The sequence below is a fragment of the Telmatherina bonti genome, assembly GCF_933228915.1.
Source record: "Telmatherina bonti genome assembly, chromosome: 23".
NCBI lineage: Eukaryota > Metazoa > Chordata > Actinopteri > Atheriniformes > Telmatherinidae > Telmatherina > Telmatherina bonti.
The window spans coordinates 28280439-28295536 of NC_136632.1; the positions used below are offsets into that span (position 1 = coordinate 28280439).

Below are 15098 nucleotides of genomic sequence, written 5' to 3' on the forward strand. Positions count from 1 at the left end.
TTGTGTTTCTGTAGCTGCTTCCTGTAGCTAAGCGCTAACCGAGCTAATCCAGAGCTCTTGTCTTTGTGTTTCTGTAGCTGCTTCCTGTAGCTAAGAGCTAACCGAGCTAATCCAGAGCTCTTGTCTTTGTGTTTCTGTAGCTGCTTCCTGTAGCTAAGCGCTAACCGAGCTAATCCAGAACTATTGTCTTTGTGTCTCTGTAGCTCCTTCCTGATGTACAGCGATGGTTTACGCTCCGTCAGACAAAAGAGTCGGTGTGAATCCCTCCCTCTACTCTCCATCTTTCATGTATCAGATGTCTTTTAACTACTCCAAGAGAGACAACTCTACTGTCCTGGCTACCATCCCGTCCACTACGCTCTGTAGCTTACAGGACTCGTCCTCCAGCGAGCTCAACGCCACCTCTGCCTCCTATCAGCTGACTGCGGGTGAGGTTGCCGTCCTGGGCCTGGTGTTCGGGGTTCTCTGGCTGGTGTCCATCCTGGGAAATGTCCTGGTCTGCCTGGTCATCCACCGAAGCCGAAGAACTCAATCCACCACCAACTACTTTGTGGTGTCGATGGCCTGCGCCGACCTGCTGATGAGTCTCTGCTGCGCTCCGCTGGTTCTCCTGCAGGTGGCATCGGGACGATGGCCGCTCAGTGCCGTTGCCTGCAGGCTGGTGCGCTACTTGCAGCACCTCTGTCCAGGTGTCCAGGTCTATGTCCTCCTTTCCATCTCTGTGGACCGTTTCTACACCATTGTGTATCCACTCAGCTTCAAAGTGTCCAGGGAAAAGGCAAAGAAAATGATACTGGCATCGTGGCTGTTTGACGCCACCTTTGTTTCTCCGTGTCTCTTCTTCTATGGATCTGCATCAGCAGACGGTCATTGTGAGTTTTTCCTCCCAGAAAGCTGGGGCAGTATAGCATATGCTACAGTTCATCTTCTGGTTGGTTTCCTGGTCCCAGTTGCGTCGATAATATCTTTCTACCAACGGGTAGTCCGCTACATCTGGAGGATCAGTGCCGATGGCCACACGGTACGCCGCACAATGAACATTGTCCCACGGACTAAAGTCAAAACTATCAAGATGTTCCTTATGCTCAACTCAGTCTTCTTCCTCACCTGGACACCATTTTACGTTGCCCAGCTGTGGCACCCCAGCGAGTCAACTGGCCCCAGTAGGCAGGGAATGCTTTTCTTCACCATCGTTGCCTGGATGTGCTTCAGCTCCACGGCGTCCAAACCCACCTTGTACTCCGTCTACAATGCAAACTTCAGGCGAGGCATGCGGGAGACCTTCTGCATGTCATCCATGAAGTGTTACCGCAGTAACGCGTACACCATCACCGCCAGCTCGAGGATGGCCAAAAAGAACTACGTTGGGGTGGTGGACATGTCTGTGCAAGCACAAACCATCACCAAGGAAACGGCGTACGACGCATTTGACCGAGAGGCAAAAGAGAAGAAGGTGGCTTGGCCAACAAATACAAACCCTCCCAACACATTTGTGTGACTGACTCTGGATGAAACCAGTGAACAAACAGAACAATGCTCATGTTAACAGAAGACATAGATGCTGTACGCTAACACTGTCTCGAAGTGTTACTGAATGTGTTCAGTTTGTAAAAAGGGCTTTTTTCTGACTTAACAAACCTTTTGGCACCAATCACTTTTATACTTCACATTTAGATCAGGATTTATTTCTGTGTTGTGTTTTGATTAATCGTTTTTATCACGGACACAACAGACCCCATGTTTCAGTAACGTCAGCTCTTTGTCCCTCTAATGTCTGTGATTTGTTGTAACTGCATCTTGTTTACTGCTGTAATCGTGTGGTTTAGGCTAATGTTTAAAGATTAAATGTTACTGCTGACATCATGTGCTTTTTAACCTCAAGTGAGTCAGTTAGCTGACTAAACCGTTTTTCTATTTGCTAATAGTAAAAGGGCGTCAGCTACAAACAGTAAAAGTTAGTTAACAATAACAATGCGTCAGTAAAGTTAGAGTGAGTCAGATAAGTAATAGTAACAGTGAGTCAGCTAGCCAACAAAACAGTGATTCAGCTAAAAGTAAAATTGAGTCAGCTAGCTAAGAGTTACAATGTGTCAGTTAGCTAACAGTGTGTCAGCTAGCTAACAGTAACAATAAGTCAGTATAGTTAAAGTGAGTCAGATAAAAATAGTACCGGAGAGTCAGCTAGCTAAAAGTAAAAGTGTGTCAGCTAGCTAAGAGTTACAATGCGTCAGCTAGCTAACAGTGCGTCAGCTAGCTAACAGTTACAATGAGTCAGTAAAGGTAAAGTGTGTCAGATAATAATAGTAACGGTGCATCAGCTAGCCAGCTAACACTGAAAGAACAGCTAGTTACCAGGAAGTACTCTGAATCATAGATGTTGGATATGAAACTGATGTAATAATGATGAAATGTAAAAGTTAAAGTCTTTAACTGTTTGCGCAGATGGTGTTTGGACTTTGAACAGAAGCCCTGTTAGCATAGCAAACTCTTGTAGTTGAGTCCATCTGTACATCAGGGTTTGGTGGGTTTCATGACTTGATGCTCATCCAGGGGACGGAAACATCTCTGAGTGCTGAATTCTGACATCATATTCATGTTTTTATGGACATGCAGTAGACATGGGAAACACATCTGGCCTTTGAAAGACGGCAGCTCGAGTCCGATTCTCTGACTTTAGTCTCTCTTCAGTCACAGACAGGTCTTCAGATGTGACTTGGACTGTGAAACTTGTGAACAATCTTTTAGTTCACATTTTTTCTTGCAGCTCTTGTATCTGCTGGATGTCATTTATTCCTCTGACGTAACCTCACACAAACACAGATTAATAAAAACACAACCGCCACCTGATGCTACTCCACTTTTCATTCTAACTTACTAATAAAAACAAACAAAAGCCACACTGTAACATCTGTAGTATAAAAATCCAGGCATCTGGATCCACCACATCCAACCTCATCCACCTTAAAACACCTGAAGCTTAGTCAGAGTAACATGAAGCTCATGTTGGTGTCACAGTGTAAAGGTTATGTTGCTGCTACCTGGAATAATAACTCCATCAGACCCACCGCGGATAACATTAAACTGGGACCAGTAAACCATCAGACCAACTGGAAACGGCTCCTTTTTACTGGTTCTGTTTAATTTTGGAAGAACAGATTTTAGCTGCTGCTTCAGAAATGTTGGAATATTATGACATACCTAAAAGTTTTTATCAAAATACATAAAGTTCATCCAGATTTTGACTTTGTCATACTCACTGTTTACTGTGCAGCAAGATTCAGTCAATCTGAAGTCTTTATTTGATCCTTTAATCCCCCCCCCCAAAAAAAAACAAACAAACAAACAACGTTTGTTTATTTACAGTTTATCACTGTGTGACGTAAAATAACTGTAGTGCAATAGGTGTCCACCAGGTAGCGGAAGACAAGCATCAGATTATGAACAGCAGGGTTGGGAGCAACATTTTTACTATAAAATAATTCAAAATGTTTTCGGAACTTAAATATAAACGATGCATGCGGTATTTAAAGGTTAAATCCACTGTTTTTCCCCATTTATACCATGATGTGGTCTAGTCTGTGACTGGCTGCGTCAACATTCAGCAGATTAATTCCAGGAGTTTGAGAAACTGGTTTAAGGGAAACGTTTAAATCCCAGAAAGGATGAAAAATCCTGGTTCTTGTTGGAGAAAAGATGATTTACATGTTTCTGTTTTGCTCCAAGTCCAAACACATCGAACAGGGAATGCTAAGGCTTCATTCGTCATTTCCAGTGATGAACATGTAAATGAGCAAATCTTAATATTAAATGTGGCCCAAAAAAAACAAAATCGTATAGACATTTTATTTTTCAGTAAAAATAATCATCTGAATCAACAAAGGCAGAAAATTGTCAAATTTGTACACATTAAATATTAAATAATGAATGTGAATAATTTATTAAACATGTCATTAACTTATAATTCTAAATAAACCCTATGTGTCATTGTGGCATTTTCTACCTCCATCCTGATTCAGAAAGTTTTAAAGAAATATATGTAACGACATTTCTTATTTAACGGGAGAATAAGGGGGAAAAGTTGCTAATGTGAGTTGAAATTGGAAAAAATAAATAAAAATACTGACATTGCTTTTGAAATCTGGTTCTACACAAATGTTTTAAAAAAGAAATGATCATGATGGGAACTGGAAACTAATATTTTATAGAGGCGATCGCAGTTTTCAGTCAGACTTGTGCACCTGTGACAAGCTCCGCCCACCTGTAATGCACCTGACTGTGTTCTGAATTAACTGAGTGTTTATTATTCTTTTCAACCACAGTTTAAAAGCAGTGTCTCTTTGCATTAAATCACAATTCAGCACATTTTCATTTGCTGTAACTTTGTTCCGTTTCCATTCATTTCAGTGACTGTTTCACCGTTTCTGCTCGGTGTTGCAGACTAGCAAGGACCCAACACATTCATCACTGGCCGATTAAATCGACTCATTATTGCCCTTTTTAAAGCATCGGTCGGATTAAATCATAGACTGTATTTAAAATAAAAACACAGAATTATTATTAATTTCTCAAAAAAACGGTAAAAGCTTTTAAATGTTGCGAGAATGATGCCGTTGCTGCTTCTGTCCACTAGACGGAGCTCTGACTCCATTCAGCCGTCAGTGCTAACCGCTGTAACGTACAGGAGCAAAGCTGCAGTCAGGTACATTCCTGGTGGGAGGAGCTTGCCGACAGGTAAGTTCATAACCATGATGTGAAATGATTAATGACTCAACATGTCTCCATTTTCAGTTAAACTCTCTTTAACGTGTCATGACGAGTCAGAGCTTTTCATTTACGTTGCTAAAGTTGTGCTAACCTATCTTAAGTTGTTCATACCGGTCGGTAGCATATAGTGCCGCGCAGTGATACTTAGTGATATCTGTGTGTGATGCGGTCAGTGAGTTCTATCTGTAACAGCAACCCAGCCGGTCTGTGGTAGAGCAACATGAGAGTCAGACTATTTGAAAGGCAACTTTTATCCAGATGACATGACTTCAGGAAGAGACGTTTCCGCTTTTAGTTTTGCGTCATCGTTTCATGGCGCGGACAACGGGAAGTAAAGACGGTGTGACGTAACGTTAAAGAGCGTCTGACGTAACGTTAAAGGTCCTCTGATGTCACGTTAAAGAGCGTCTGACGTAACGTTAAAGGTCCTGGAGTCAGGATGGGGTCTGGACCATGCCGGGACCCGGATCTGCAGACTGAATGAGGGGCGATCTCTGATCATTTCAGTGATTTATTTGTTTATCTGAAGCTACAAACAGCAAAATGTTTCGTTACATTGGAGAAAGTCAGACGTAAACACACACACACACACACACACACACACACACACACACACACACACACACACACACACACAGAACTGGTGTAAAACCAGAGTGAACAGCTGATCCGGGATCAGCAGCAGTCCAGGAAGTCCTGCTACGGGTCACATGACCGACCCTGTGTCTGGGTCGGTCATGTAACCCGGCCAGCCTCCTGCCGTGAGGCTAAACGTTCATCGCATGTCATTTAGGTCACATGGACGCAAAGCGAGACCAGCCTAACTCTGGCCGTTGCTGAGGCTGCTGTTCTTGCTGTTCTTGGATGTCTTGGTTCCGCTGCCGCCCTGAGGCGTCTTCTGGTCGTCTGCCGTCAGCAGGGCTTTGATCTCGGACGGGATCTTGCCCTGATCCATGGCGGAGCACCACTGCTTGTACTGCAGAGATGACAGACAGCAGGACGTTAGAGCTGCACGTTTCCACGCCGCCACCGCTTCAGGCGTCCTCTCACCATCTCCAGCTCCTCCCGCAGAGCGCAGATGGCCCTCTCCTTACTGGAAACCAGTTCCTCCAGGTACTGGTAGCGCAGCTTCTTCCGTGCGCGGCACTCTCTGGCGCTCTGCCGGCTCCGCTCCAGTTTGGCCTTCAGGTCGATCTTTGCCGGCTTGCGGCCGCGTTTTCCTGGTTTCTTTGTTTTGCTTGCCACCATCTGACAACACAAAAACAACAAAAGGTTTAGGATGAAAAAACTTCATTAATTTGATCTGATAAAACAGATTAATGCTCGTTCCTATAAACTTTATTTTTTAGATTATCTGCATCTGTCGTCATGACAACGGCTGATCATGTCCCTTACAGGAAGTCACATGACATGAAGCTTCATAGTTTATATGTTTATTCATAAATTTCAGGGCTAAAACATTTTGTTCTCTTTTGTTCAGAACCTGATCGGTGGGTTTACAGGACCCGGTTGCTTGTTTCTGTCCAAACTGGCAACCAGAATAAAAACCTTCCTGCTGGGCTTATTTACCGTATTTTCAATGTTAAAAACGGGGAGAAAAGAAAAGAAAAGTAATGCCAGCTTTATCCTGAAACACCTAAATAAATAAATAAAAACTAAAAATGTGTTTTAAACCGATTTAACCAGTTAGATCACTGGTGTCAAACTCCTAGTCCTGGAGGGCCGGAATCCGGCAGGTTTTTCTTGTTTCCCTCTACAAACACAGCTGATTCAAATCAAATGGATCCAGCAGCTTCTTGTCAGACGATTTTTTAATTTTGTTCAGGTGGGTCAGAGCATGGAGACAACAAAAACCTGCAGGATAGTGGCCCTTCAGGACTGGAGTTTGACACCTGTGAGTTAGATAAAAAATATTTACACTGGATGGTAAGCTGCTTTAGCATTCAGATGGGTGTTAACCCGACCAGAACAGACATTTATCCTCATTAACTGGTTTTATCTGTTGACGAGTTAACTAGTTACAGCGGTTAACTAGTCCTCTGTCCTCACCTTGTTGTCATCCATCGCGCTAACCTGCAGCTAGCTCTGTTAGCTCCGTTAGCTCCGCTAAAAGCGCAGAAAAGGAGAGAAATAAAGACACGAAGTCAGAGTTCCGAAAGAGGCGAATTCTAGTCCAAAACCAGCCGAACTGGATCCTGAAAGCTGCAGAACTCTGGCCGAACTGGATCCAGAAAGCTGCAGAACTTCCTCTGTTCCGGTCAGCGTTGCGTCATTACGTCACAGTTGTTTTCATGAAAAACCTTTATTAGCAAATGTTGGCGAACAAGACCGACAAAAACAACAAGCTGCTTTCACACGAGATGAAACGGGATTATGTAACTAATCCATCATTAAACATTTATCAGATTCATTTAAAATGAAAACATGCTTCTGCTACTCGGACATAAAAATATAGTTAAAATGAGAAAAGAACAAAAGAAAAATGAAAAGGTAAAAGTATTTCATAATCGTAACATAATCGTAACAACATACAGAAATAAAAAAAAATTAATCACTTCAACTCTTCTGTTTCTCAAAATTACAAATTATTTTAGATTTTCCTAAAATCAAAAATTAAGCTCAACCCCAAATAAAACATTGACAGAAATACTGATTTGTAAACGGAATAACAGATGAAGCAAACACAGAAACTTCAGCTTAATAATCAATCAAAGTACTTTGTTCATCCAGAGGGAAAATTCAAGGTAATAATGGTCTCAAACAAAAGTTTGAAGCATCTCTACATTTTTATTCTGTGTTTAGAAAGAAATTCTGGGTTTCCAGAAATTCAGGAAGTTGAGTCACGTTCATAGAAAACTTCTGCTTCTCTTTTCTCTGCTCTGTTCAGCTCTGAACAAACGCTGACATTCAAATACGGAAGCTACACTGTGCCAAAAACCTTCTTTTTTAAAATAAAATAAATAAAAGCCTAAATCTCTGACAATCAGTCCTTGATGTTCCAGTAAATTAATTTTAATGTAACATTTTGTTGAGTTAGTCATTAGTTTATTTTCACTTATTTTTTGCTGAAAGTAATTTCTCCTCATATCTTTTACCAGGTGGAAGTTAAGTGGTTCCTATGATGGTATTTGGAGTTTTCTGAGCTTTCTACAGTGTTCCAGTGTTGAATCCTCATCAGACATGTGAACGACAGTTTTTTATCACCTAAACGCATGTTTGAGTTTGAGTTTGAGTTCCAGCACTCTCTCCGTTCGGTTTCCATGGCGACGAAAAACGTGTGGTTTTAGAGAGTTTTTTCTACGTGGAAATCCTTGTGACGTCCCGGGGGATAAGGTTGGGTGATTGGTTACCTTCTACTGGTTAACAAGGGCATGTACAAATACATCAGGCGGGTGGAAAACGTGGGATAAAGTTATTTCCAACGATGGCTGGTGAGTTTACCAAAGAGAGACATCCTGCTGCATTCGTTGCTGTGGGTTGCTGTTTTCCACTTCGTTTTCAGGCTCTGATTCAGGTTCCAACATGTAGGGCTGTATGCTATGTGTGGACATTGTAGTTTGGTTTTTTATTGAGTTCATATGAGCCTAATCCTTCTGTTTATGAGATGTTACAATGATGGTGAAAAGCAGGTGCGGTGCGCGCTCCCGATGTACTGCAGTGGCGGGAGGCGGGGCTTAATGTGGAAGAGTCTCAATCCACTTGTTTTGCCCGCAGGCTGATTTGACAGCCTACGGAGAGGGTCGGTCTGAAGTAAATAAAGCCATTTGTGGCAATAACTCCATCAATCCCAGCCCTTCTGGTCTCAGAAATAAAAATAAATTAGCCTGAAATGAACATAATAGTTCCACTTTAAACATTTGTTCAGTAAATGTAATGAAAATAAAACATGTTTTAACCCTCTGATGCATGACTTATTTCAAAACAATTCCAGTTGTTTTTTTTTTTCCCACTGGCAATATTTTACTCCTACAGACATGTACAAAAACACTTTTCTTTGTCTTTGATAGTATTTGATTTTTTTTTAGTTTACCATTTATTCTATTCTATGGAAATATTTATAAAATAACATACTGTCATACTTAAAGAAATATTGTATAAAAAACTGACTGGTGTCGTTTTCATGTCCTGTTTATCACTGAGGTAAACTTGCTGATTACATGTTTGTGTATATATTCAGTTTTGTTTTATCTTAGTTTTTTCTGCAGTGAGTGTCAGTGTGTCGGTGACTCCTAACGTCCGCTGAAGTGGCAACGTTGCATATATTCCATCCTCACTGATAAATACAGTAGAAACCAGCGTTCCGCTGTGGTGGACACGGTGCATCAAAGGGTTCAATTAGACTAAAAGTAAATTTTTTTGCTAAAATGTGTTGGTCGAAACTAAAGGCACATGAACTCGTAAGACAGTCTGAAGAACCAAAATCCACGTGGACCGATCTGTCAATCCCATTCCATCGCTTTCACACCGCAGGCACCAGAACTCTTTTTTTCTCAGTTACCAGTTCAAGATGGTGAACTGGGAGCGTGTTCTGTTGGTAAGAAGCGTGTTCTGTTGCTAGGAAGCGTGTTCTGTTGCTAGGAAGCGTGTTCTGTTGGTAAGAAGCGTGTTCTGTTGCTAGGAAGCATGTTCTGTTGGTAAGAAGCGTGTTCTGTTGCTAGGAAGCATGTTCTGTTGCTAGGAAGCGTGTTCTGTTGGTAAGAAGTGTGTTCTGTTAAGAAGCGTGTTCTGTTGGTAAGAAGCATGTTCTGTTGCTAGGAAGCATGTTCTGTTGGTAAGAAGCGTGTTCTGTTGATAAGAAGCGTATTCTGTTGATAAGAAGCGTGTTCTGTTGGTAAGAAGTGTGTTCTGTTGGTAAGAAGCATGTTCTGTTGGTAAGAAGCATGTTCTGTTGCTAGGAAGCATGTTCTGTTGCTAGGAAGCGTGTTCTGTTGGTAAGAAGCGTGTTCTGTTGGTAAGAAGCGTGTTCTGTTGCTAGGAAGCGTGTTCTGTTGGTAAGAAGCGTATTCTGTTGGTAAGAAGCGTGTTCTGTTGGTAAGAAGCGTGTTCTGTTGGTAAGAAGCGTGTTCTGTTGGTAAGAAGCGTGTTCTGTTGGTAAGAAGCGTGTTCTGTTGATAAGAAGCGTGTTCTGTTGGTAAGAAGTGTGTTCTGTTAAGAAGCGTGTTCTGTTGCTAGGAAGCGTGTTCTGTTGGTAAGAAGTGTGTTCTGTTGGTAAGAAGTGTGTTCTGGTAAGAAGCGTGTTCTGTTGGTAAGAAGCATGTTCTGTTGGTAAGAAGCGTGTTCTGTTGGTAAGAAGCATGTTCTGTTGGTAAGAAGCGTGTTCTGTTGGTAAGAAGCGTGTTCTGTTGGTAAGAAGTGTGTTCTGTTAAGAAGCGTGTTCTGTTGGTAAGAAGCTTGTTCTGTTGGTAAGAAGCGTGTTCTGTTGATAAGAAGCGTGTTCTGTTGGTAAAAAGCGTGTTCTGTTGGTAAGAAGCATGTTCTGTTGCTAGGAAGCATGTTCTGTTGGTAAGAAGCGTGTTCTGTTACTAGGAAGCGTGTTGTGTTGCTAGGAAGCGTGTTCTGTTGCTAGGAAGCGTGTTCTGTTGGTAAGAAGCGTGTTCTGTTGGTAAGAAGCGTGTTCTGTTGATAAGAAGCGTATTCTGTTGATAAGAAGCGTGTTCTGTTGGTAAGAAGCGTGTTCTGTTGGTAAGAAGCGTGTTCTGTTGGTATGAAGCGTGTTCTGTTGATAAGAAGCGTATTCTGTTGGTAAGAAGAGTGTTCTGTTGATAAAAAGCGTATTCTGTTGATAAGTAGCGTGTTCTTTTGGTAAAAAGGGTGTTCTGTTGATAAGAAGCGTGTTCTGTTGGTAAGAAGCGTGTTGTGTTGCAAGGAAGCGTGTTCTTTTGGTAAAAAGCGTGTTCTGTTGTTAGGAAGCATGTTCTGTTGGTAAGAAGCGTGTTCTGTTGGTAAGAAGCGTGTTCTGTTGCTAGGAAGCATGTTCTGTTGCTAGGAAGCGTGTTCTGTTGGTAAGAAGCGTGTTCTGTTGCTAGGAAGCGTGTTCTGTTGGTAAGAAGTGTGTTCTGTTAAGACGCGTGTTCTGTTGGTAAGAAGCATGTTCTGTTGCTAGGAAGCATGTTCTGTTGGTAAGAAGCGTGTTCTGTTGGTAAGAAGCGTGTTCTGTTGGTAAGAAGCGTGTTCTGTTGGTAAGAAGTGTGTTCTGTTAAGAAGTGTGTTCTGTTGCTAGGAAGCGTGTTCTGTTGGTAAGAAGCATGTTCTGTTGGTAAGAAGTGTGTTCTGGTAAGAAGCGTGTTCTGTTGGTAAGAAGCGTGTTCTGTTAAGAAGCGTGTTCTGTTGGTAAGAAGCGTGTTCTGTTGGTAAGAAGCGTGTTCTGTTGATAAGAAGCGTGTTCTGTTGGTAAGAAGCGTGTTCTGTTGGTAAGAAGCATGTTCTGTTGCTAGGAAGCATGTTCTGTTGGTAAGAAGCGTGTTCTGTTGGTAAGAAGCGTGTTCTGATGGTAAGAAGCGTGTTCTGTTGATAAGAAGCGTATTCTGTTGATAAGTAGCGTGTTCTGTTGGTAAAAAGGGTGTTCTGTTGATAAGAAGCGTGTTCTGTTGGTAAGAAGCGTGTTCTGTTGGTAAGAAGCGTGTTCTGTCTCTAGGAAGCGTGTTCTTTTGGTAAAAAGCGTGTTCTGTTGCTAGGAAGCGTGTTCTGTTGGTAAGAAGCGTGTTCTGTTGGTAAGAAGCGTGTTCTGTTGCTAGGAAGCGTGTTCTGTTGGTAAGAAGCGTATTCTGTTGGTAAGAAGCGTGTTCTGTTGGTAAGAAGCGTGTTCTGTTGGTAAGAAGCGTGTTCTGTTGGTAAGAAGCGTGTTCTGTTGATAAGAAGCGTGTTCTGTTGGTAAGAAGTGTGTTCTGTTAAGAAGCGTGTTCTGTTGCTAGGAAGCGTGTTCTGTTGGTAAGAAGTGTGTTCTGTTGGTAAGAAGTGTGTTCTGGTAAGAAGCGTGTTCTGTTGGTAAGAAGCATGTTCTGTTGGTAAGAAGCGTGTTCTGTTGGTAAGAAGCATGTTCTGTTGGTAAGAAGCGTGTTCTGTTGGTAAGAAGCGTGTTCTGTTGGTAAGAAGCGTGTTCTGTTGGTAAGAAGCATGTTCTGTTGGTAAGAAGCGTGTTCTGTTGGTAAGAAGCGTGTTCTGTTGGTAAGAAGCGTGTTCTGTTGGTAAGAAGCTTGTTCTGTTGGTAAGAAGCGTGTTCTGTTGATAAGAAGCGTGTTCTGTTGGTAAGAAGCGTGTTCTGTTGGTAAGAAGCATGTTCTGTTGCTAGGAAGCATGTTCTGTTGGTAAGAAGCGTGTTCTGTTACTAGGAAGCGTGTTGTGTTGCTAGGAAGCGTGTTCTGTTGCTAGGAAGCGTGTTCTGTTGGTAAGAAGCGTGTTCTGTTGGTAAGAAGCGTGTTCTGTTGATAAGAAGCGTATTCTGTTGATAAGAAGCGTGTTCTGTTGGTAAGAAGCGTGTTCTGTTGGTAAGAAGCGTGTTCTGTTGGTATGAAGCGTGTTCTGTTGATAAGAAGCGTATTCTGTTGGTAAGAAGAGTGTTCTGTTGATAAAAAGCGTATTCTGTTGATAAGTAGCGTGTTCTTTTGGTAAAAAGGGTGTTCTGTTGATAAGAAGCGTGTTCTGTTGGTAAGAAGCGTGTTGTGTTGCAAGGAAGCGTGTTCTTTTGGTAAAAAGCGTGTTCTGTTGTTAGGAAGCATGTTCTGTTGGTAAGAAGCGTGTTCTGTTGGTAAGAAGCGTGTTCTGTTGCTAGGAAGCATGTTCTGTTGCTAGGAAGCGTGTTCTGTTGGTAAGAAGCGTGTTCTGTTGCTAGGAAGCGTGTTCTGTTGGTAAGAAGTGTGTTCTGTTAAGACGCGTGTTCTGTTGGTAAGAAGCATGTTCTGTTGCTAGGAAGCATGTTCTGTTGGTAAGAAGCGTGTTCTGTTGGTAAGAAGCGTGTTCTGTTGGTAAGAAGTGTGTTCTGTTAAGAAGTGTGTTCTGTTGCTAGGAAGCGTGTTCTGTTGGTAAGAAGCATGTTCTGTTGGTAAGAAGTGTGTTCTGGTAAGAAGCGTGTTCTGTTGGTAAGAAGCGTGTTCTGTTAAGAAGCGTGTTCTGTTGGTAAGAAGCGTGTTCTGTTGGTAAGAAGCGTGTTCTGTTGATAAGAAGCGTGTTCTGTTGGTAAGAAGCGTGTTCTGTTGGTAAGAAGCATGTTCTGTTGCTAGGAAGCATGTTCTGTTGGTAAGAAGCGTGTTCTGTTGGTAAGAAGCGTGTTCTGATGGTAAGAAGCGTGTTCTGTTGATAAGAAGCGTATTCTGTTGATAAGTAGCGTGTTCTGTTGGTAAAAAGGGTGTTCTGTTGATAAGAAGCGTGTTCTGTTGGTAAGAAGCGTGTTCTGTTGGTAAGAAGCGTGTTCTGTTGCTAGGAAGCGTGTTCTTTTGGTAAAAAGCGTGTTCTGTTGCTAGGAAGCATGTTCTGTTGGTAAGAAGCGTGTTCTGTTGGTAAGAAGCGTGTTCTGTTGCTAGGAAGCATGTTCTGTTGCTAGGAGGCGTGTTCTGTTGGTAAGAAGCGTGTTCTGTTGCTAGGAAGCGTGTTCTGTTGGTAAGAAGCATGTTCTGTTGCTAGGAAGCGTGTTCTGTTAGTAAGAAGCGTGTTCTGTTGCTAGGAAGCGTGTTCTGTTGGTGAGAAGCATGTTCTGTTGCTAGGACGCATGTTCTGTTGGTAAGAAGCGTGTTCTGTTGGTAAGAAGTGTGTTCTGTTTAGAATCGTGTTCTGTTCGTAAGAAGCATGTTCTGTTGCTAGGAAGCATGTTCTGTTGGTAAGAAGCATATTCTGTTGATAAGAAGCGTGTTCTGTTGATAAGAAGCGTGTTCTGTTGGTAAGAAGTGTGTTCTGTTGGTAAGAAGCGTGTTCTGTTGGTAAGAAGCGTGTTCTGTTGGTAAGAAGCATGTTCTGTTGCTAGGAAGCATGTTCTGTTGCTAAGAAGCGTGTTCTGTTGTTAAGAAGCATGTTCTGTTGGTAAGAAGCGTGTTCTGTTGGTAAGAAGCGTGTTCTGTTGCTAGGAAGCGTGTTCTGTTGGTAAGAAGCGTATTCTGTTGCTAGGAAGCGTGTTCTGTTGGTAAGAAGCGTGTTCTGTTGGTAAGAAGCGTGTTCTGTTGCTAGGAAGCATGTTCTGTTGCTAGGAAGCGTGTTCTGTTGGTAAGAAGCGTGTTCTGTTGCTAGGAAGCGTGTTCTGTTGGTAAGAAGTGTGTTCTGTTAAGACGCGTGTTCTGTTGGTAAGAAGCATGTTCTGTTGCTAGGAAGCATGTTCTGTTGGTAAGAAGCGTGTTCTGTTGGTAAGAAGCGTGTTCTGTTGGTAAGAAGCGTGTTCTGTTGGTAAGAAGTGTGTTCTGTTAAGAAGTGTGTTCTGTTGCTAGGAAGCGTGTTCTGTTGGTAAGAAGTGTGTTCTGTTGGTAAGAAGTGTGTTCTGGTAAGAAGCGTGTCCTGTTGGTAAGAAGCGTGTTCTGTTAAGAAGCGTGTTCTTTTGGTAAGAAGCGTGTTCTGTTGGTAAGAAGCGTGTTCTGTTGATAAGAAGCGTGTTCTGTTGGTAAGAAGCGTGTTCTGTTAGTAAGAAGCATGTTCTGTTGCTAGGAAGCATGTTCTGTTGGTAAGAAGCGTGTTCTGTTGGTAAGAAGCGTGTTCTGATGGTAAGAAGCGTGTTCTGTTGATAAGAAGCGTATTCTGTTGATAAGAAGCGTGTTCTGTTGGTAAGAAGCGTGTTCTGTTGGTAAGAAGCGTGTTCTGTTGGTAAGAAGCGTATTCTGTTGGTAAGAAGCGTGTTCTGTTGATAAAAAGCGTATTCTGTTGATAAGTAGCGTGTTCTGTTGGTAAAAAGGGTGTTCTGTTGATAAGAAGCGTGTTCTGTTGGTAAGAAGCGTGTTCTGTTGGTAAGAAGCGTGTTCTGTTGCTAGGAAGCGTGTTCTTTTGGTAAAAAGCGTGTTCTGTTGCTAGGAAGCATGTTCTGTTGGTAAGAAGCGTGTTCTGTTGGTAAGAAGCGTGTTCTGTTGCTAGGAAGCATGTTCTGTTGCTAGGAAGCGTGTTCTGTTGGTAAGAAGCGTGTTCTGTTGCTAGGAAGCGTGTTCTGTTGGTAAGAAGCATGTTCTGTTGCTAGGAAGCGTGTTCTGTTAGTAAGAAGCGTGTTCTGTTGCTAGGAAGCGTGTTCTGTTGGTAAGAAGCATGTTCTGTTGCTAGGACGCATGTTCTGTTGGTAAGAAGCGTGTTCTGTTGGTAAGAAGCGTGTTCTGTTGGTAAGAAGTGTGTTCTGTTAAGAATCGTGTTCTGTTCGTAAGAAGCATGTTCTGTTG

The 15098-nt window shown here is 42.4% G+C and overlaps 2 protein-coding genes across 2 annotated transcripts; one reads left to right on the forward strand and one right to left on the reverse strand.

Moving 5' to 3' along the window:
• Nucleotides 1–223: 223 nt before the first annotated feature.
• gpr19 (G protein-coupled receptor 19) lies at nt 224–1498 on the forward strand (the record flags this gene model as incomplete). The annotated part of the gene is made up of 1 exon (XM_079263514.1): nt 224–1498. One exon carries the CDS (start codon nt 224–226, stop codon nt 1496–1498), a length of 1275 nt encoding a protein of 424 aa, XP_079119640.1.
• A 3761-nt stretch (nt 1499–5259) lies between these two features.
• crebl2 (cAMP responsive element binding protein-like 2) lies at nt 5260–7025 on the reverse strand. The gene is made up of 3 exons (XM_079263452.1): nt 6814–7025; nt 5815–6012; nt 5260–5740 (listed from the first exon to the last, which is right to left on the reverse strand). Exons 1-3 carry the CDS (start codon nt 6826–6828, stop codon nt 5585–5587), a joined length of 369 nt encoding a protein of 122 aa, XP_079119578.1. The 5' UTR covers nt 6829–7025; the 3' UTR covers nt 5260–5584.
• Between the last annotated feature and the right edge of the window lie 8073 nt (nt 7026–15098).